Source organism: Mercenaria mercenaria, chromosome 10 (genome assembly GCF_021730395.1).
Source record: "Mercenaria mercenaria strain notata chromosome 10, MADL_Memer_1, whole genome shotgun sequence".
Taxonomy (NCBI): domain Eukaryota; kingdom Metazoa; phylum Mollusca; class Bivalvia; order Venerida; family Veneridae; genus Mercenaria; species Mercenaria mercenaria.
Genome location: NC_069370.1, coordinates 40,661,884 through 40,684,695, shown reverse-complemented (window position 1 = coordinate 40,684,695; position 22,812 = coordinate 40,661,884). Strand labels below are relative to the sequence as shown.

General features: G+C 35.0%; 1 protein-coding gene across 12 annotated transcripts in view; it reads right to left on the bottom strand.

Moving 5' to 3' along the window:
• The window catches only part of LOC123560792 (unconventional myosin-Ia-like), an 87,854-nt gene that overhangs the window by 12,700 nt on the left and 52,342 nt on the right, over nt 1–22,812 (bottom strand). For 6 of the 12 annotated variants that reach the window (XM_053552882.1, XM_053552883.1, XM_053552884.1 and 3 more), the window contains 13 exons: nt 21,197–21,391; nt 20,681–20,795; nt 17,472–17,516; nt 13,465–13,520; nt 12,412–12,477; nt 11,974–12,041; nt 10,830–11,046; nt 9,975–10,124; nt 9,381–9,449; nt 7,365–7,451; nt 5,387–5,548; nt 2,083–2,214; nt 1,302–1,408 (listed from right to left, as the gene is read on the bottom strand). In XM_053552882.1, the coding sequence (XP_053408857.1) occupies nt 1,302–1,408; nt 2,083–2,214; nt 5,387–5,548; nt 7,365–7,451; nt 9,381–9,449; nt 9,975–10,124; nt 10,830–11,046; nt 11,974–12,041; nt 12,412–12,477; nt 13,465–13,520; nt 17,472–17,516; nt 20,681–20,795; nt 21,197–21,391 (1,469 nt within the window). Of the gene's footprint in view, nt 1–1,301; nt 1,409–2,082; nt 2,215–5,386; nt 5,549–7,364; nt 7,452–9,380; nt 9,450–9,974; nt 10,125–10,829; nt 11,047–11,973; nt 12,042–12,411; nt 12,478–13,464; nt 13,521–17,471; nt 17,517–19,120; nt 19,157–20,680; nt 20,796–21,196; nt 21,392–22,812 lie in introns of all 12 variants that reach the window. The other 6 variants (XM_053552888.1, XM_053552889.1, XM_053552892.1 and 3 more) reach the window with 4 other exon arrangements.

Genomic DNA, 22,812 nt, shown 5'->3' with positions numbered 1-22,812 from the left:
GATATCTGTTTCTGTTGTAAATTGTTGGATTTAGAGTCACACTGACACAATTAAATTTAGATCATATGACAAGTTTTCCTGCTTTTGACAGTGGAGGAAGACTCAGCTGATCCTCTGTGCATTACTTCAGGGATGAGCAGGCACCTGGGTAGAACCACTGACATTCTGTAAGGGTGGCTTCCGAAAATGAAAGAATTCTTCACCCCAATGGGGGTTCGAACTTATTGAGTGGCATGATTTAGTCAGCCATCATATCTGCTTGGCCATGGAGGTCCCTAAATGATGTCCTATCCTTTATCACATTGAAAATTTTTATTGCTACAGTGTATTCTAAATAGAGACAGATCAGAACTCAAAACACAGATTTGTGCATTAGATTTAATACATAGTAGTAATTTGTTGTAAAACATACACGAGGAATATTGTTATTATTATTATTATATAAATCTGGTATAATAATAATAACTAGAGATGCTTTTGAGAAAAGCGCATGTCTCCCACAACTGCCCCTATGAAAAATGTCTAGTTTCTCTAGATTGTTTAGACGAGTTGATCCAATAAGATGGTCTGGATGAGTGGATCTAATCAGTAATTCAAGGGCCATAAATCAAAAGTGCCTGGGCGGATTTGGCTAGTTATCGAACTTGGCTAAGGTCTTATGGCCAAACACATTTTGTTCAAGTTTGGTGAAGATCAGATGAGAAATGTTCAATTTAGAGAGCGGTCAATTGTATAAAGGCAGATTTTTCGGTAATTCAAGGGCCGTAACTCCAAAATACCTAGACTGATTTGGCTAGTTATCGAACTTGGCCGAGGTCTTATAGTTAAACACATTTTGTTCAAGTTTGGTGAAGATCGGATGAGAAATGTTTGAATTAGAGTGCGGACAAGAGTAAAAAGGCCGATTTTTGGTAATTTAAGGGCCATAACTCTAAGACGCCTGGACCGATTTGGCTAGTTATCGAACTTGGCCGAGGTCTTATGGTCAAACATTTTTTGTTTAAGTTTGGTGAAAATCGGATGAGAAATGTTCGACTTAGAGTGCGGACAAGCTTTGTGACAGACACACACACACACAGACTGGAGTTAATCAATATGTCTCCCACACCACTGTGTGGTGGGAGACATAATAACAATATTCCTCATGTATGTTTTACAACAAATTACTACTATGTATTAAATCTAATACACAAATTTGTGTTTTGAGTTCTGATATGTCTCTATTTAGAATACACTGTAGCAATGAAAGTGTACTATGATCTTTTATTCTTCTTGAACAAAACAGTACGTTTAAAACGAACCTTTCTGGGTAAATGACTTTCTTGTCCTTGAAGATATCACTAGCAGTTGCCTTCTCTCGTAGCGTGTATTTCTGGGCTTCACTCAGTTTTCGTCTATACTTACGGCACTAAATGAAATAACAAACATTAAATACAGAGATAGTTTATGCAAAAGAATACTCTTCCCATTTACACAAAAAATATCTATAACCCTTGTCCTACTGCAAGTCAGAAAAACTGTTTATTCCAGACATTTTTTTCCCACAGATTGGCAGGTAACCCTAAAACCAAAGTAAAACTACAGACACACCATTAAATACAGACTTGTCTCAGTAATAAGCATTGCATTTCTTTGTGATTTCTTTTGAAGTGTCTTGGGAAAGAAACATTTTTTTTTTTATCATATATGCTTAAAATTTAATGAATCCAGAAAGACTCTGGTTTTGTAAAGTTAATAGTTCATTCTCGGTTCTATTTTTTTTTATTTATTCATATAACTGGGTTTAGAGTCACATTGACAAAATTTAGGTCACATGACCACTTTTCCAGCTTTTGATGGTGAAGGAAGACCCCAGATGCCCCACTAGGCATTATTTCATAACAGACAGGCACCTGGGTAGAACCACCAACAAGTCAGCTGGATAGCTTCCACACATGAAAAATTCTATACCAAAGAGAAGTTTCCAACCCACACTGGTGAGGGGCAAAAGATTAAAGTCAGTGACTTTAACCATTTGGCCATGGGACCCCCTCCAATCTAGGTTCAATCTGTAACACAAATAAGAGTATAAACAGACATTACCCTCCATTTATGGTGCATTACTTGAAGTTGATCTGAGGCTGATTTGTACATCTTTGGACTAGATGGCCACTTGTTATCTACAGGTGACAAGCTCGGCAGTTTGTCACGCACATTCAGAAGAAATTTTCGTTTCTGCAAGTCAGAAACAAAACACAAGTGCATTTGAAGAAAAATTTGATTAAACAATTTCAACATAAATATTAAATGTTTTGATAACGAGGGGAGTAGCATAACAAGAAGCACCATTATGTTTTGGTGATAAATAAAATACTCTGTTGCCAAAAAATATATTTCTGACAAACCAAACAAAATTTCGGGACTTTTAAGGACCTGTACAGGATCTTTCCATTGATTTAAAGGACAAATTTGTTACATTTGTATGATACTATTATGAGCAGTGTGTCACATCCATCAGATCTCACCTTTCAAAACAGAGTTTCGAAGGTAAGAAACATACTGTCCTAAGTTGGCCAAGAGTAAGTGAAATCTAAAATTATGTTTACTAGTACAACATACTGTCCTAAGTTGGCCAAGAGTAAGTGAAATCTAAAATTATGTTTACTAGTACAACATACTGTCCTAAGTTGGCCAAGAGTAAGTGAAATCTAAAATTATGTTTACTAGTACAACATACTGTCCTAAGTTGGCCAAGAGTAAGTAAATCTAATTAGTTATAGTACAACATCTGTCATAAGTTGCCAAGTAAGTGGATTAAATGATGTTTACTGTACATATACTGTCCTAAGTTGGCCAAGAGTAAGTGGAATCTAAAATTATGGCTAGTAGATCTACAACATACTGTCATAAGTTGGCCAAGAGTAAGTGAAATCTAAAATTATGTTTACTAGTACAACATACTGTCCTAAGTGACCAAGAGTAAGTGAAATCTAAAATGATGTTTACTAGTACAATATACTGTCCTAAGTTGGCCAAGAGTAAGTGGAATCTAAAATTATGACTAGTAGATCTACAACATACTGTCATAAGTTGGCCAAGAGTAAGTGAAATCTAAAATTATGTTTACTAGTACAACATACTGTCATAAGTTGGTCAAGAGTAAGTGAAATCTAAAATTATGTTTACTAGTACATCACCAACAGTAACTTTTCCTACATGGCTGAGTTCAACCAAAAGAGTGGGCAAAATACTAACAACATCCAGAAATTTGTGAATAAATCACTGTGCTCCAAACTTATTGCTCAACTTCATTAGTCAATTTTTATGAACTTACAATTGGACAACTGGAGAACGAAGTAAACGGCACACAAGCTAAGTTAGGTCCATAATTTGAATTAATTTCAACTAACAGTTCCCTAACCTGGTTATGTAAGTATCTTTGATGAGAAGGATGCCTTGAAGAAGTTTCTATCTAATATTATGTAGTCGATTCATATTGAATTCTTAACTTGTTTAGTTACTAATGAAACAGTAACATGAAATAAGGCACTGCCTCAATCGCGAATCGATCCAACTTCAACTCACCCCATAACATTTGAAAAGAACTGTCTAATGACGGCATGGACAGAAAGACACAATGTTCAAGTCAACAGTAAATATCTCATTCGGTATATTGCATGTTACCATAGAGGCATCGATCCCGATTTTTGTCGCTTTGCGCACAATCGATTCCCTATCAATTTAAAGGTAGATTTTGGAATAAAAACAACACTGCCCATATTTGTTTTGATGTGCAAGACGTTGCGGTTTGGACAAATTATGTGGCCGTTCATTAGGCACAAGAAAAAAGCGTATTCTTCCAAAATATCCAAAGTCAGATGCTCTGTGCACTTGCCGGAAGTACACATTTTTTAATTCAATAGTATATATCTCATTCAGTATATTGCATGTTACCGTAGAGGGATTAAGTTTTTATGGACATATGCAACCAAATCAATTAAAATTTTGAAATCATGATAAAAACATGTGCCAAAATTCTATTTTTATAACTTGTTGGTTTTCTTGGGTAATTTTGTGTTCGGTCCTGAAATATTGTTTGGTTTCAGTTTGAAGGAGTGTTATTCTAATGAAATATTTTATTTGGGTTTTACGGTGCACCAACACAGTATAGGTTACATGGCGCCAAACAGGACTACAAATTTTGGTTCCACATCTCATTTACATCGAAATAAAAACATGAGGTATGGAATCAAAATTTGCATACCTGCTGGAATCACAGAGTTACTGCAAAACCAAGTGTCAAGACCCTATTAGTCGCCTCTTCAATCATGCAAGGGTAAGGCAGTGGTTCCAATTCTTTTCATACACAGATCGTCCCAGAACCACATGGGCCAAATTTTGCAACTGCAAAGTTTATTTAGTTTGGATGTGTTTCCAGTAATCAGGGTATTTTGTGGTTCAGAAGAGTTTTAGTGAAGCTGTTGCTAAGATACAGCTTAATAGTTGGTTGCACTCAAAATTTGAATAAAATTTTCTAAGTTTTGTTTGTTTTGGGTTTAACGCCGTTTTTCAACAGTATTTCAGTCACGGCGGGCAGTTAACCTAACCAGTGTTCCTGGATTCTGTACCAGTACAAACCTGTTCTCCGCAAGTAACTGCCAACTTCCCCACATGAATCAGAGGTGGAGGATTAATGATATCAGACACAATGTCGTTTATCAAATAGTCACGGAGAACATACGCCCCGCCCGAGGATCGAACTAGCGACCCCGAGATCCGTAGATCAACGCTCTTACAAATTTTCTAAGTGGAAAAAGTCTTATTTACACTGAATTCAACCAAACGTTATCTACATTACTTGACTATGAAGCATTGTGTTAAGTTTCAATGCAAAACTTGCAATGGTTACTGTGAAATGACCTTGCATACATAACTTAAAACCTCTTGCTTATTCTATAAGAAGTCCAGCTAAAAATGTAAAAAAAAAACTGATGCAGGAATAGGCAATTTTCTTTTCTGCCTGAAAAGGCAAAATGGCCCAAATTCAGTATGTTTTAGTGGAACAATGTGAATTTTAAAGTTACTCTGACTTAGAGATGCAATGAAAGACTTTATTCTATTATCATTTAAAAATACACAACACAGGTGGTCTAAAAATCCTTCAAAAGTATAGAAACAGAGTGAAACATCAAATGCTCGATCACGATGGTTGCACCACCCAAGCTCACTTTAGCAATTCATTTAGTCCTCGGCTGTTTCCCATACATTTTCGCTGTTTGAATCGCTCAACCTCATGCCTAACTCAGCATTTTCCTCATCCCCTTGCAACCCTGAGTGTAATGTGTTTCACAACATAGTAAGTTTGATATAGATCAACAGCCTGAATGTCATTACAGAATTTTCTTACCAGAGCAACAACCATGAACCGAGCAACTTTTGGTCCGGCTATTCTTCTGAACTTTGGTTTGTAGTTTTTCCTGACTTTCCATCCCAGATAATACTTGTGAATGACTCTAGCCGCCCATTCCATACGCTTTGCATGTTTTAATTCTGCAAGGAGTTTTCTTGCCTAAAATTGAAATGATCCAACTTTGTGACTATTTCAAAACAATTTTTGAATATATCTCACTAAGCTGTACAAGAACTTACTGATAGTGTCCGGTCCATATTTTATTATTTTCAAACTAGAGCTGCTTTTGAGAAAAGCGAATGTCTCCCACAACTGCCTAATCATCTAAATAGCAAGTCAGTCTTTATATACTGTTTACTCACAACAATTCAAGGGCCGGAACTCCAAAATGCCTGGACTGATTTGGCTCTTTATCGAACTTATCCGAGGTCTAATGGTCAAACACATTTTGTTCAAATTTGGTGAAGATCAGATGAGAAATGTTCGACTTAGAGTGCAGACAAGAGTAAAAAACCCAATTTTTCGGTAATTCAAGGGCCGTAACTTCAAAATGCCTGAACCGATTTAGCTAGTTATCGAACTTGGCCAAGGTCTTATGGTCAAACACATTTTGTTCAAGTTTGGTGAAGATTGGATGAGAAATGTTCGACTTAGAGTGCAGACAAGAGTAAAAAGGCCGATTTTTCGGTAATTCAAGGGCCATAACTCCAAAATGCCTGGACTGATTTGGCTAGTTATCGAACTTGGCGGAGGTCTCATGGTCAAACACATTTTGTTCAAGTTTGGTGAAGATCGGATGAGAAATGTTTGACTTAGAGTGCGGACAAGCTTTGTGACAGACAGACAGACAGACAGACAGACAGACACACACACACACACACACACACACACACAGAGACTGGAGTAAATCAATATGTCTCCCACATCACTGTGTGGTGGGAGACATAACTAGAGCAAAATTTCAAACCTGGTTCAGACATTAAATTAATTCTAATTTCATTTTAGGCTTTGTTTACTAAAGTTCTAAACTGTCTATATTTTTTCAGCCATATGAAATCCATGAAAAAATAAGACTGGGAGTGGGTGTGTAACAATACCGGTAGGTATCACAGCATGCAAGAACGAGACAATATACAGGTAAACAGCCAAATTAGCTGAAACTCTGAAATGTATTACGAGTTTGAAATAAAAGCAAGTATATCATGCAAATGGCTTTCTCTTAGCACAGGTATCCTTTTACATTGTTTTTTTTTTATTTTTTTTTTTGAATTTTAATTTGCATTAGCAAATTTCAGGTCATATGGTGATATTCAACTTTATGATGGGAGGAAGAGCCAAGGTGGCCTACTTCAGTCTTTATTTCAGGCACTGACAAGTATCTTGGAAGAAGCAGCGCCATTCTGCAAGCCAGCAAGATAGGTTCTCACAAATGACCAAAATAGGGTTCAAAGCAATCTGCATTAGTCCTTATGCCACTGAGACCCCTGTATAATTTTTCATGTATTTAGCAAGCAAAGAAAAAGTAATTTAGATGAAACTTATAACAAAAAATATTGCTGATATAGATTTCTAGTAAAAAAAATAGTCTAGTTACAAAATAAATATTGCTAAAATGACATTACTATTCTTTGAAATGATGGACATAAATATGTCCCAGATGAGCTTTTATCTACAAGTTTTTGTCATTGCTACTGGTCATGAGACACCAATTGCTTATTCCATAAAATTATGTTATGGGTTAGTAATTGTAAGATATGGTTTTTGTAGTTGACAGTGATGGTCCACTTATGAATATCAATTATATAAAATGGTTACACAATTTCCCAATGACCTGAAACAAGTCATATATATGATATGGATTTTCTTCATTATCAGGTCATAAAACATGGAACTAACAGTACCCATCTACCCAATGCTCATCTCCCTACCCCTACCACTAATCTATACACTAAGTCTTGGGTTTGTGATTGCTGACCTGCCAACCTCTGTAATGTTTCTGTATGTCAGTGGCAGCCAGTTGGCATCGTTTCTCATGTTTCAATTCTGCTAGCACTTTCCTGGCCTGAAATTTAGTACCAAAAGCATCCATCACACACTATAAGAATCTTTCCTTGGTTGATGCTGCAGGTGAAATACCTTGCTCCAACGTAACTGTTTAGGTGGTAATGAGGCTCTGCCGAGTTACCGCAAAAAGCTACCGGAGACAAAGATATTTCCATCCACACCTTTAACCAGTGATGAGATTCTTTTTCTTGCATACCCTTTTCTCCAAATAATATAATAAATAAAATAAAACCAATGCTTTTCTTTTAAAGCACTATTCTATCATAACAGTGTATGAATTTACGCATTCATTCATAAATTTTTTCCAGTATAGGCCAAAACACAGGTACTAAATCCTGTTGGGCATGCAAGAAAATCAAACTCTGATTAAATATAACACATCATACCTGTCAAGTTACTTATAGTACCATGTACAATATTTCTGCTAACTGTCCCAAAATTAAAGGAAACCTATGAGCTATTTCCACCTATTTACAAAAATCTATTTACTACAAAAAATGTATATTTCTCTTTTTACTGTACCTGACAATATGTAAGTAATAACTTGTACACCTCTTCCCCCATAAATATCTCCAAGGAAAAACAAAATCTGTTCAGCCTTTCCCGAAATTTCATTCAATTAACATAAATCTCAGCCTTAAGTTCATCTTGTCCATAAAGTGAGAGGTGTGTTTTTGCCTAAAATTTCTGATTTTGATGTAACAAATTCCGTAAGTCTAGGGGGTGGGTAGGGGCTCTTCTGCCAAATTTTGTGCACTGTTATCAGTCTAGACAGCTTTGTGGGAGACATTTGGACTTTATAATGATAATTAAATGCCTAATTTATACAGACTAACTGCATGTATATGCTCATGCATGAATACTTGACAGGTATGATACAAAATTCAAAGCAGAAATCACTAGCAACAGCAAAGGACCAAGATAAACCACCGTAATAAACAGAAACATACTCTTCCATATTTCAGTTATTAAGCCAATCTTGGGTAAAGTTGCCCAAAATTGCATTTTATAAAAGAAAGTTTTTGTCTGACCAAGTTAAATAAAACTTGTACTGTTTTGTTCTGTTTTCTTTCCAAACTGACCTAATCTGAGCAATTATTCTATTATATAAATAAAATCAGCTGTAAATCAGTATATATCTCATGTTTTGAGAAATTCTGACAGGAATATTTCTGTTACTTACAGTGGCATGTACATAGAAATAGGAAACTCACCTTTGACCATTGTAAGACTGCCTTTGACACTTAAAAGGTTATAGTCACATACAACCACTTTTGAGGTCAGAAGAGCAGTAGCTGACACCTCTATATATAGCCAAAATTCTAATAATTAAAAACCAGTATACCTCTATAATTAATAATAATTGAGCTTTTTTATAATACAATAATACAACTATTTTCTCTACTATTTCAATACATAGTAGTAGCCACTTCAAATAGAATTTAGCAAAGAAATTCTGCAAGAACAGAAGATTCCCACACACAGTGAACTATTTTAGCAATCATGCAAGCTAAGGAAGTACAAAGAGTATCATGGATTTACTATATTCAACAACCATTTAACAATGGGCAAGTGACTGAAAAAGAAATTCATTGGTACACAGGGACTCACAATGACTGTATTTCACAGCTAAAATGTGGATGTTGCACAACAGTTTGCACAAGGGTTGCTCAAATAGAACAAAAAAAACAAGCTATAGCCCAGCAAGCATTACACATCAAGCCAATATTGGACAGGTATGGTTTATAATAATGGTCTGTCATCATTTCTGCAAAGTTTACATAATATCAGTGCCACATTGTTTCCACCAGATATTTCAATGCCTAATATTGTCTGAATGTTGGATCATTAATATAAACAGATATCAGTTTGCCGATATTGGTCCAATATATAAATGTTTGCTGGGAGAGCAGGCGGGAACTGTTACCTTCCACCTTCTGGTACAACACTGTAACAATAGAGTAGCAGCTTTTTTCTTCTTGTACTGTTTCTGCCCCTGTAAAATAACCACAGCATTATAGCACAACCAAAACAGGGAACGATAACATCACTTTCAATCATGAATGGTACCCATATTCTCAAAATCTAGTAATATATGCTAAAATAAAAGATAACCTTTTTACATTTAAGTTGCAACTTTTTCCATATAATAAATCCCAAACGAAGGCCATCAGAGGACCAAAACCATCTAATAATGAGGAAAAAAGCACAAGTTTCCCTCTATTGCTTCAATTTAATGAAAGGGTCAATGGACTCAAGTTACACATGTTGTCATTTAGGGAAAAGCTTGCTTATAGCTACAATTTCTGGTCTGATGGTAAATGTGTACTATAAAATCGACTTGATATTGATTTTATGGAAATATAATGTACAGATGGTCCTATATGACAGACAGTGTCTAACTTGCACATTATTTTGTGTAGATGACTGAGACAAAATATGCATAAAAAGAGTTTATTTTAGTTGTTCAGACACTTCTACAAACTTGCACATAGTAAAATATTATTCAAGATGGACTTACATAGAATCCTCTGAATCTACTCGAGATGACCACCTGACTTCTCTTCATCAACAGGAAGTGCTCTCTCTTCACATGACCTTTCCAGACTTTCTGTATGAGAGTTGCCAGGAAGTGCATTCTCTCCCTTCTTGTTTCCTCAAGGTCAAACAACTGAAAGTCAAACAAGAGGATAAACACATCAACTTAGTGGTTTCAGATGTAAAATATGGCAACAGTGATTCAACTAGCTCATGGAAGCCATCTTCAGGTCAGACTGTAAACAAGTCTACATCCAATTTTACCAAAATATATTGTAAGTCATTGTTGTGTTCTTTTGTTTGGATTAACGCCACACTGACACAAATATTGGTCATATGGCGCCTTTCCAGCTTTTAATGGTGGAGGAAGACCCCAGGTAGAACCACGTGATATGTAATCAGCCACCTTGACCATTTGGCCACAGAGGGCACTGGATGACAAAACAAAACACGAAAATTAAAAACTCGAGAATATTATGGAGCTCCAACAGTATACACAAATATGAAACAGAAATTCTTAACAAACTTAGGATATGGCCCCGCCCCGGGGGTCACATGGTTTACATAGACTTATATAGGGAAAAACTTTGAAAATCTTCTTGTCCAAACCACAAAGCCTAGGGCTTTGGCATTTGTAATGTAGCATCGTCTAGTGGTTCTCTATCAAGTTTGTTCAAATTATCCCCCTAGGGTCAAATATGGCCCCGCCCTGGGGGTCACATGGTTCATATAGACTTATATAGGGAAAAGCTTTTAAAATCTTCTTGTCTATCAAATCATAAAAAAAATTTGATATGAAAATCACCCAGTCTATAGAAGTTATCAATACTAAACTTACAGTCTTTGGATTTCTAATGAACAATTTGGATTTTCCAAATGCTATCTCATCTTGCTGTATTTTCTGGTTGGCAAGTATCAGTTTTACACCCTCGACAACGTCACCGTGCCAAGATGGCCATGTTTCGTCAGCTAACATCTTGTAGCGATACAAAAACTGGGCATATATCTGGCGATAGGCGTAACCAGCACGCTTCACTCTGATGTTCTCCATTAACCTGGCAATACATGTAATTTGTATTACAATTAAATAATGACATTACAAGGTATGGCTGCCACTGACATGATTTCTTCATTAATATTGACTGGCTTTTATTGACATGCATCGATATATCAATTGGCTCTTACCTTCAAAATAAAAGAAGTTACAAAAGTTACATTTCAAGCTTAATTTGTACTGAAAAATTAGTTTATTATTACTGAAAATTGATCTTGGCCTACACTTCATAATCATGTACCTGTGTACCAAAATTAATCCAATCCTTTCACTATTTCAAGAATTCCTGAATAGAATAACTGTATAGAAACTAATGTTTTGCAAACTTTTAAGCCAAAAGCCTGAAGACTTTCACAAGCAATCAAAGTGTGTTTTATAATGAATTCTAACACGATCCGATTCATTTTCCTATTAAACAAAGAAGGCAGAAAACAGTGAATTATTATACAACAAATCACTGTTCTGATGTCACAATTATTACGTCATGGCGTCAAACTGCATAGCGGCGCGCTGGAAAAGAAACCGATTGAAAACGGGCAAATATTTCATAAATGTCATCAAGGATGTACTTAAAAATCCTTGGTAACGTGTTAGAATCGAAATAATATATCTCATTAAGTGATTTGCTCTTGAATAAATCATTGTCGTTCAGATGCGTATTATTATATCACTCGGGCTGCGCCCTCGTGATATAATTCCTTCGCATCTGAACTCTAAACAATGATTTATTCAATGACAAATCACTGGATGAGATATATTATTTCTTAAGTAACTGAATGGTTATACTACATATCTGCCTTGACCTCCTATGAGAAAATGACCTCTTACCATAGACAAGATTCTGTGTATGTGAGACAATAAGCATCTGTCCCAGGTATCAGGTCTGATACTTTATTCTTACAATGTGTACAATAAACTTATGACTTACCCTAGATATCTGACCTGATGTTTCACAATCTCTAAATCTAACGTACCACTCTGTTTATCATCATTGGGCTGGAAAAAAAGAGAATATCACTGCTACAGAAGGTAACAAACTTCTCAATTTAGATACTGGAACAGTTTTAATTCTTTAGGTCTTCTTGTTTTAAGTCACACCAATGTAATATGTAGACATTCAATCAAAAATGGTGGAGGTAGACCTTGCTGGAAAATACTTCAGAAAAATGTCACCTTCATCTGTGTAGAACAATCATCCTGCGGAAACCCAGAAAGATAGCTTTCTCACATGAATGAATTCTACATCGAAAGGAGTTTTAAAAACACAAGTGAAATATGTTTTTGTAAGACTATAAATTATGCATAAGATTGTGTCTGAGACTTTATTCATGTTTATCTACCTTGGAAGAATTTCCCACCAACTTACCTTAATACATCTGATATAGTTTGGGTTCTTTGAGAGAAGATTCTTCATAAGCTCTTGAACTGATGCCTGTAAATAACAAAACACAGTGTTTCAGTGTACACTTTATATTGCAGATAATATTTCAGACAATTTACACATTAAAACATATGTACATATGGTCTGCCTGCATCCTGTATTGTGTAATCATTTAAAATCATGGACATGAAATTTTCACAGTTTATGCCAACATGGGTATTCTTTGGGGGATATGCCATCATCAATTTCAACTAATCCACAAAAATTAATGCCCCCTTCTAATAACTGTGTTTAAAGAATGACATATTAAATTTTTATATGTTTTAAACACAACACATTATACCAATGCAATACATCCTTGAGTAAAACATGGAACATAATTTCATTTAAAATTTTTGTAATTCTGTCACTTCATAATGATTTTTTACTAACAACTCAAAGCCTCTTAATGCATGACTTCTAAATCTTGAGCAATTTTTTTTTTCTAAAACAGGCATGATGCCCCAAGATTTATTACAACCATTCTAAGAAAGCACTTTCATCATTTAGTAATTCAAATAAACATGAAAATAAGGTCTACTAAGTATTTAAGACATAAAAATTCCCCCTAACAGTGATTTTGTCATTACAGTTTTGAGTTGAGATGCAACAGAAATATAATTTATGATGTAATAGCACACAATCTGAATGACAATGATCTCATTCAAGGGAAATATTTAAATCACTGTTTGAGATACATCAGTTTGATTCTATCATGATATTAAGTATTATTATGTACATATTTGACAACATCCACCATATATTTGCCTGCTTCGTCTGTTTTTTCTTTCCAGTACATCATTATTATGTTTGACGCTTTGATGAAATAATTGCGACATAAAAAACAGCATTTTTGCTGCATTAAAACACAGTTTTGGCCTTTTCTGTTTATAGGAAAAGCCAGTATGTGTCAGAATTACTGATAAAAACAATAATGTCTATATAAAAAGCTCTCAAAAAAGTATTATTTAGAAAGGCGATGTAAAAACTTTAACCTACCTTGAACTGTGATCCAGCTGTTGGTGGACGTTTCAGTGATTTCTGTGATGGATTCCCTAAAAGAATTAAACAACTTAAATTATCAGTAACTATGTAATTTTGGGCTGTATCTGTGTTACCAGAAATGTCAGTAAGACCATTTCACATATACTCCGAAACTGAGACAAAAACGAACCGAGAGAAAATAGGATTCATTGCAGCTAATTGGAGTTTTCAAAGATATGTAAAAAAAACAAAAAAAAAAACAAGAGCTGTCTCCATAGGATGAAACATGCCCCCGATGGCACTTTGAATGAATAGTTATGGCCGATGTTAGAGTTTAGGACCTTTGACCTACGGAGCTGGGTCTTGCGCGCGACACGTCGTCTTACTGTGCCACACATTCATGCGTAGTTATTTTAAAATCCATGCATGAATGACAAAGATATGGACCGGACACGCCCATCAATTCACTATCATGAAAAATGACCTTTAACGTCTAAGTGTGACCTTGACCTTTGAGCTACGGACCTGGGTCTTGCGCATGACACGTCGTCTTACTGTTGTACACATTCATGCCAAGTTATTTGAAAATCCATCCATGGATGACAAAGATATGGACCGGACACGCCCATCAATGCACTATCCTTTAACGTCTAAGTGTGACCTTGACCTTTGAGCTACGGACCTGGGTCTTGCGCGCGACATGTCGTCTTACTGTGGTACACATTCATGCCAAGTTATTTGAAAATCCATCCATCGATGACAAAGATATGGACTGGACACGAAAATTGCGAACAGACTGACAGACCGACAGACTGACAGACCAACGGACCGACAGACGGTTCAAAAACTATATGCCTCCCTTCGGGGGCATAAAAAGAAATAACAAGCAAATTCAGAGAATACAATTATATCCCCCACAGAAAAAGTTGTTTTGTGAATGAAGGGAGTATGTTTTGAAAGATATTTTATTTCCAGATATACACAATTTATGTACAAAAAAGTTATGTGGTTTGTTGGTTCCTATTTTTTTACAAAATCAAGGGGAAAAAATCTGCTCTATAGTGATCTGTAAGTTTCAAGAAGATCCATCAATAGATTACTTTGTTTTGTAGGAATTTATGAATTTTAAAACAATTAAAGGGAAATTACTTAGCAGTTACTGAAGAAAAAAATAGTACAAGATCCCCATGCAGTTCAAAACAAGTTTATGGTGTTGACCAAATCTAACTCTCTGCTTCTAACTCACATGTATCCAAATCATTCTCTGATAATGATGTCAATGCCTTTGTTTGAAAATAACATTATCATCATCACCCGCATCAAAGCAATTCCACATCTATCTCTACCTAGTACTATACGGTACAAGAAATTCAGATCAAAACTCGGCATAAATGTGAAGCCCTCAATTCCAAAAATACAAGAAACTGCTCATTTTCAGGAAGGTGTATATGTGCAACAGCCTTACAAACCACTATAATTTCTAAAAGAAGTAAAAAGTTCAGGTAAAAATATGTAAAAAATATCACTTTGGTGAATCAACTTTAAGATGTAATGTTTGTCAATACCTGCAAATTAAATTCTGATTTAAAACAGGTCAGTCCAGAAAACCCATAAACAAAGGAACTAAAGACAGAAAATACTCCACAATCTTACAATGCATTTTTACCAGAATTATGATTTGTATTTACATAATTATTTCTATACTACCATTTAGTTTAACAAACTTGTATTGTGCCAATTTAAAGGCATTTCAAAATACTTTTCTTGTCTACAGAAATGACTGAATAGTAACTTCCTATTAAGCAGGATCAATTTCCCCTTTTTCCTCATGTTTAATGCACATGCAGACATTGCAACATTGCCTCAACACAGATTTAAGCAAAGAAATACAGGTCTACTTTGTAAATGTATTTGGCAGTGGTCATTCTATCAGATTTTTTTCAGATATCAAATCATTCTACCTTTTTACATAAATAATGACAAAGTCTAGGAATACTTGTTTGTTTCAGGTTCAGTGCCATTTTTTCAACAGTATTTCAGTTACGTAACACTGGGAAGTTATCCTAATCAGTGTTTCTGGATTGTATACCAGTAATAAGCTGTTCTCCACAAGTAACTGCCAACTTCTCAACATGAATCAGAGGTGGAGGATGAAATTACTTCAGACACAATGTCTTTTACCAAACAATTCAGGAGAACATATGCCTCACCCAGGGATCAAACTTATGACCCTTGCACTCTCCCTATTGAGCTAGGAGGGCTGGCTAAGTCTAGGAATAGGTAGATATATAGAAGTAAGTCTAATTAAAAGAAAAGGGCACATAATAAAATCATATTACATATTAAACTGGTGCTGTAACTGTACATTTAATCTTATTCTATTTACTACATTGTTGCTCTGTTAATGTTTTCTGATGTTAGTATACTCCATAAAAAATTGCAGTAACATGCATAACTCAAACATGTAAGTTTGAATAGAATGAAAAAAATACTATTCAACAAGAGGGTCACTATAACCCTTAGTCACTTCCCAGACCTACAAACTAAGATTTGTCTACATAATGATGATGTTTCTAAAGTTTAAAAAATATCTATCCAGTTTCTCACCTGAGAGGTGAACAGGAAGGTTGTGCTAATTGCAAGTTTTTTTCTTGAAACTTAAAAACTATTTTCAGTTTTCCTCATATCTGCATCAAATCTAATCAAGGGATTTGACCTGAACAAATTTTGTAAAGCACCAACAAAAATTAATACTACCAACTTTGATCCAAGACACCCAGATCAAAAAGCCTGGTAGGAAAGCACTGCTTGGTAAAAATGTTTTACCTCTAAGCAATTCACTGGGATCTTTGTAATGACAATCGTTCTTAAATAATTTAATGTAAAATTACTGACCCTTTAGGCACACAGCCTGAGCATTGACCAATTTTGAGTGAGGTCCATCTAAAGATGTTACAGCCCAAGTTTGGTGAATATCCATCAAACTGTCTTGTGAGCAAGACCATTTAAACAAAACTGACAGAGGTCCATGCAAGGATAGTAACAGACCAAGTTTGGTGAATAACTACTGAACAGTTTGTGAGCAGAACCATTTAAACGATATTGAGGGAGGTCCATGCAAGGATGCCACAGACCAAGTCCGGTGAAGATCCACTGAACTGTTTGTGAACAGAATCATTTGAGCAAAACTGACAGAGGTCCATGCAAAGATGCCACATACCAGGTAAAGGTTCACTGGAAGAAAGTGTCTCAAGAAAAATGTGGATGCCGGATGATGGATTCAAGAGTACCACCCTACACAAATAACTCTACTTGATCCTATTATTTCAGTGAGCTGGAAAGCTGATCGACACCAAAATATTTTCATCAAATGGGACATCTTTCTTCAACATTATTTCATTAAGTTTACAGCTACTTTTATTTCCAAATTTCTTTTCTGTACTTACAATGAAATTAAGACAAGCTAGCTTGGTATGAAATTAAATTTTACATGAAACTTTTGCAGTGTCACAGTGACCTCAAATCTAGTGACTTGATACAATATACTCCTTTGTAAGCAAACAAAACAAACTCTGAATTCCATTTTAACCTTTACCTTGCTAAATTTCAAAAAATGGATTGGTCCATCACTCAATTTGGGCAATACCATTTATTATTCAAAGGGGTGTTCACCGAAAAATTTGCTGACTGAATAGCAAACAGTGCAGACCATGATCACCATGCACTGATGTGCAGGCTGAAATTGGTCTGCACTGGTCACAAAGGCAAAATTACTTGCTGCCAGCAGGCTAAAGGTTAGTTATGCTCAATATCTGTTTAGTTTTCAGACAACTTTCGGGCACCACATAAATCATAAACTTAGTCACATAACATGGAAAAGGCAACAAAAACAAACCCTTTGTACCAAATTCTGGTGGTAAAAGAATGGGCATGACTGTAAGCAAGACCTACAAACAAGCTCAATGATGATGAACTACAACGTGAAAGCTCTATCAAACCTCGTGCTCTAACGTATTACATACTTAATGAATTCACCAAACACTGTGTATCCAATGCTTTATGGTAGCCTAAGAAATTTATAAATAATTTTTATAATACATCAAATTATAATAAAATATCATAAATATTTGGAAATTATTTACTTTTAGAAGTTGAAAAGAAAATAGAATTATAGATATAAAACTTGAGTTGTCACTTGTTTTATAAACAACAATGTCATTAACTGCTCAATTATCATCCAAGCCTTCCCCATTTTTTCATTTCAATTTCCTTATAGTATTTGTGTTGTTTTACTGTGTATCAATTTAACTGACAACATCTTTACAGTGCATTCTGTTTTTGAACTTTAGCTTGTCAGATTTTGAAGATACTGTCAATTATATGGTATAAAATCATAAACTGGCTGATAATCAAGCAATTACATATAATGGCCTAAAATAAGCTTCATTCCTTATGACCTTGGCTGCAACCTGTCTAAAATGTCAGTCATGATTTATAGAGGCTGCTGAGAAGAAACCTAAAATGGTTCCTTTATCAAGGCTCTAATCCACTATCAGTGAGAAAATATAAGGTTGTGATCAGAGAGAAAAGATAAAGGCGTGTAAAAGAGAAAAAATAAAGGCTCTAATCCACTATCAGTGAGAAAATATATGGTTGTGATCAGAGAGAAAAGATAAAGGCGTGTAAAAGAGAAAAAATAAAGGTGGGTCAGATAGAAAAGATAAAGGTGGGTCAAAGAGAAGAGATAAAAGTGGGTCAGAGTGAAAAGATAATGTGGGTCAGACAGAAGAGACAAAGGTGGGGTCAGAGAGAAGAGATAATGTGGGTCAGAGAGAAGAGATAAAGTGGTTCAGAGAGAAGAGATAAAGTGGTTCAGGGAGAAGAGATAAAGGTGGGTGTCAGAGAGGAGATTAAGTGGGTCAGAGAGAAGAGATAATGTGGGTCAGACAGAAAGATGGGGTCAGAGAGAAGAGATAATGTGGGTCAGAGAAAAGAGATAAAGATGGATTCAGTGAGAACAGATAAAGGTGGGTCAGACAGAACAGATGAAGGTAACTGAAGCACAGAGCTTTATGAAAGCAAACTACAGATTCTAATAGCTGATTCAAGGATCATTATAACAGAATTGTTTTATTAACTGCTACTTCTTATAATTCATGTAAATGAATTCCTTTCAAATTTAACAGATATCATATTTTGTAAACATGGTCATCGGAATAAACTTGAGATGAGAAATTTCACAGTGTATTGCTGTAAATTACAATGTTTCAAACCGTGATGACTTAAAATGTTTATAATCGTTAAATCACTGCTGAAATACTTCTTCTGTACTTATCTATTCTCAAATACAGAAATAAATCATTAACTTGAAATTGTCAAAGTATAAGAGCAGCATCAGGTCTCTCTTAATTGGACAGGAGCAGAAAGCTGTTCTGTTTACTTGGGGAAAATGCGCAGATGAATTGGCTTATTGCTGTGGGGAAGCAAGTGTAACCCTTTCACAGGGAAGACTAGAAAAAGGACAAGTGTACATGTCTGTGAGAACTGGATAGAAGCAGAGTTCATTTCTGAAGCAGGGGTGCAAAGACTGCTGTGAACAGTTGGAAATGTGTTTTCAAAGTTCAAACACACTCTGTCTGCTGCTAGGGTGCCACATATAACATGTACTTGCCAAGAATATGAGTCCTTTGTTGTTTTAAATTTGCAGCTGAAATCAAGTTTATTATTCAAAACAGCTTGTGTATAACATATATATATATATTGCTATTCTCCAAAGCCAGGAAGTTAACTTAAAAGATGTTATTGAAATACAAAAACTGAAATGAAAGCTCTTTGAAGTATCTTAGCTTGTTAATCTATGTAGAACCTGCAACAAAAACTAAGACAGCTGTAGATCTTAACAACTCTCGAAAAACATCTAACCATATAAAATGATCAACTAAATTTTCAACTAAATCTGTACAGTTTTGTAACCTTAAAGCAGTGGCATTAACTGTGTCAATTTAGTAAAACTGTGTAGTAAACTTCATCAAAAACAAGAGCTTGTAGAAGATGAAATGCTCCCCTTGATGCATTCAGAAACTGCACAATGAACAGAATGTCAAGTTTGAAGATCCAGGGCCAAAGCGTTCTTGAGTTACCTGGAATTTGTTTTTTTTTCAAGTTATCATCTGGAAACTGTTTAACAGTTCCGGGTCACTGTGACCTTGACCTTTGACCTACTGATCACAAAATCAATAGGGGTCATCTGCTGGTCATGACCAACCTCCCTATCAACTTTCTTGATCCTAGGCCCAAGCATTCTTTAGCTATCATCCATAAACCGATTGGTCTACAGACCGACCAACCGACATCAGCAAAACAATATACCCCTCCTTCTTCAAAGAGGGGCATAAATATCTTTTGCCAACCATTAGTTTTCAAACTAACTAAATTATAATCAAAAAATGTTTTGGACTTCTGAATTGTCTGAAATAACTTAAGATGTTGCAAAATATCTCCTTTTAATGTCAGTGATTATGATAAAACACCTCAATCGAGTCAAAAACAAAATCAGATTTCTTTTAAATGTCAAACGCTTAAATCTACTATCACTATATAGCACTAATCAGCAAAAGCAGCCTGGCAAAAATAATGAGATACTTCTTTAAAACAACAATATTAATGTTAAAGTTCGAAACAGATTTATCACCATACTTTTAGGTCTTATATCAACTGGCGGATGAAGACTCCAGATGGCCATCCAGGCATTTTTTCAACTAAATATGTACAGTTTTGTAACCTTACAACAGCGGTATTAACTGTGTCAATTTAGTAAAACTGTAAACTTCATCAAAAAATAATATCTTTTGCCATCTGGATAATTTCCTCACTTGAAATAATTCTACACTCAAAGCTAGGACTCAAACCCCAAGTGATAAGTGGCTTTAGTCAGTGATCAAACTCCCAACCTCTAAACTAGCAATCATAAACTCTTCCTTCAAGCTCACATGTAAGATGGAAAAACTTCTGTAAAGTCATTTAATTTCAAAATATTACATCCTGTTTTTAGCCAAAACAGCTATTTTGCACAGACATGACTGGTGGATTTCAATTTTTAATGATAGAATAAACGGGAGTTTTATCTCTTCTTTGAGAATAATTTTGTTGATTGACAAAGTCATGTAAATGTAAAAGGTAGTCCCCCCTGAATACCCAGTAATAATGATTTTACAAATAATAACAAAGATACCTTCAGGGAACAGTTTCTTCATGAGGTTATGTCTACAGGCATACATGGCTTGTGACAGGTCTCGGTATAACAGGTCATTGTTCTTGTCTATAAACCCGTCCACTTTATACGTCACCTGTAAAAGTTTGAATCATTAGCTGAGTTGTTGCATATATCTTTATAGGTAATAATAAAGACCAACAACTGAAGTTCCTGAACATCAGTTTAAACGTCTTATCAATTATTTGTATTTCACAAACTGACAGATGATTTTTTTGTTGGCGTCCATGCCATTAGACATCTCTTAAAAATTTTCAAATTATCAAGCTAAAAACAATGACAGTCAATCAAAACCTAAACTTAAAGGTCACTGGAACATTTTAATATTTTTTCAAAGTATTCTTTCCAGTGTTGCAGCCTAGTTTTAACCTGAGGAAAAAAAAATGAAGAGGTCGTTTTTTCCCCTGGGGAAAACTGGCAGAGGAAAAAACTGGGGATAAAACTGACAGTTACAGAGGACTGAAAAAAACCCATTACATTTCCAGCATAATGTTTCAGGCGGAACGCATCATGAGGCAAGGTCCTGTCTGACTGATTCTTCTTCAATGTTCGACTCTCGAAGTGGGGATGGTCCTTGCAAGTCTGGTTCAGTTTCTCGAGGAATGTCTTATCTGTCACGTTACCCGGCAACAGACACTGCTCATCCAGCAAGGCAAGAATTCCTACATTGTTCTGAAAAGCCAAAGAAAAAAATATGTTTATCAATCAGAAAGAAATTAACATATAGAAATCAGTGAAGAAATGATGAGAAGATTTATTCATGAAGTGAAGAGTTTAAAGAATATAGACTGTGCTTCTAAGAAGAAGAACAGTGAGGTATAACTAAAATAAACCTTGAAAAAATAGTGATTTTTGGGAAAAGAAAACACTACTGTGTTATGAAAGTAAAAGCATTTTTTTCAACTAAGCCATTACAGTATAGAATCACAGATTATGTAAGAGCAAGATCAAAGTTACACTACAAAGCACAACCTAAAAATAGCACTATTTTCATACACACGACTTCAGCTAAGTATTTCAAACAACTTTAACAATTGTTCATACCATATCAAGTAAAAACAAACATTTATGAATATTACGATGGTGAACATTTGTTTGCAGTTATCTGTAAATCAGTTAAGCGGTTTTGAAAGGATGTCTCTTGAAAGTGACCAATGGAGCACATATCTTCAAAACAATATCGATATACTTTATATCCAGGTAAAAAATAAAAGAAAAAGTCTACATGCGAAAACTGTACAGACTAACTCAAACAAAATACATAGTGTATGATAATATCACTGAATATCCAAGTCTTTGGACCTGACTAAGGCCAGATCCATAAACTTGGAATGAAGATTCACCTGACCATCATACAATTATTTAATGTGTTTATCAAAAATCCATTAAAATGCATTAACACTGACCTGAACATGGTATATTCTGTTGTATTTGATACATGGAATGACTAATCTATACCAACATATAAAAAAGACTGTTCAACAAAAACCTTGCCATCCCCATATAAGATATCTACATAGACCTAACCCATATACACTGATATACTTTTAAGATACTTTGTATGTTAATAACTGGGGTTAGTCATTTTCTGTTTAAATCATTTAGATTGTATACTGTGTATATAGTTGTGCATATATAATACGAAATTTACTGTAACAATATGATTTATCAATAACAGTTTTAGAACATTCTTTCTACAGTACTGTTGCATCCCTCATCTGGCATCCACATTTTTCTTCAGACGGTTTCTCAAATGAACTTTTACCTAGATTTTTCTAAACAGTGTAATTTGCAGGATTTTTATTCACCCTAAATGTGGGACATTCTCAAGGTAACAACACTTCATTTGCAGCACTTGTTGGAGAATAAGATACATAATTAGAATCTTCCTCTTTTAAAAATGTTCAACTGAATCTAATTAAATACTGACACATAAACTTTCACAACCCAAAGGAACAGTAGCAGCAAAGATTAGCTCTCTAAATTATGTTTTACTAATCATTCTATCTAAGATTATACAATTATTAATAAACAAATTCATTAAGAGCAAAATGTGTTATGTTCTCTTCCTAAATACGTTTTACTTGACTGGT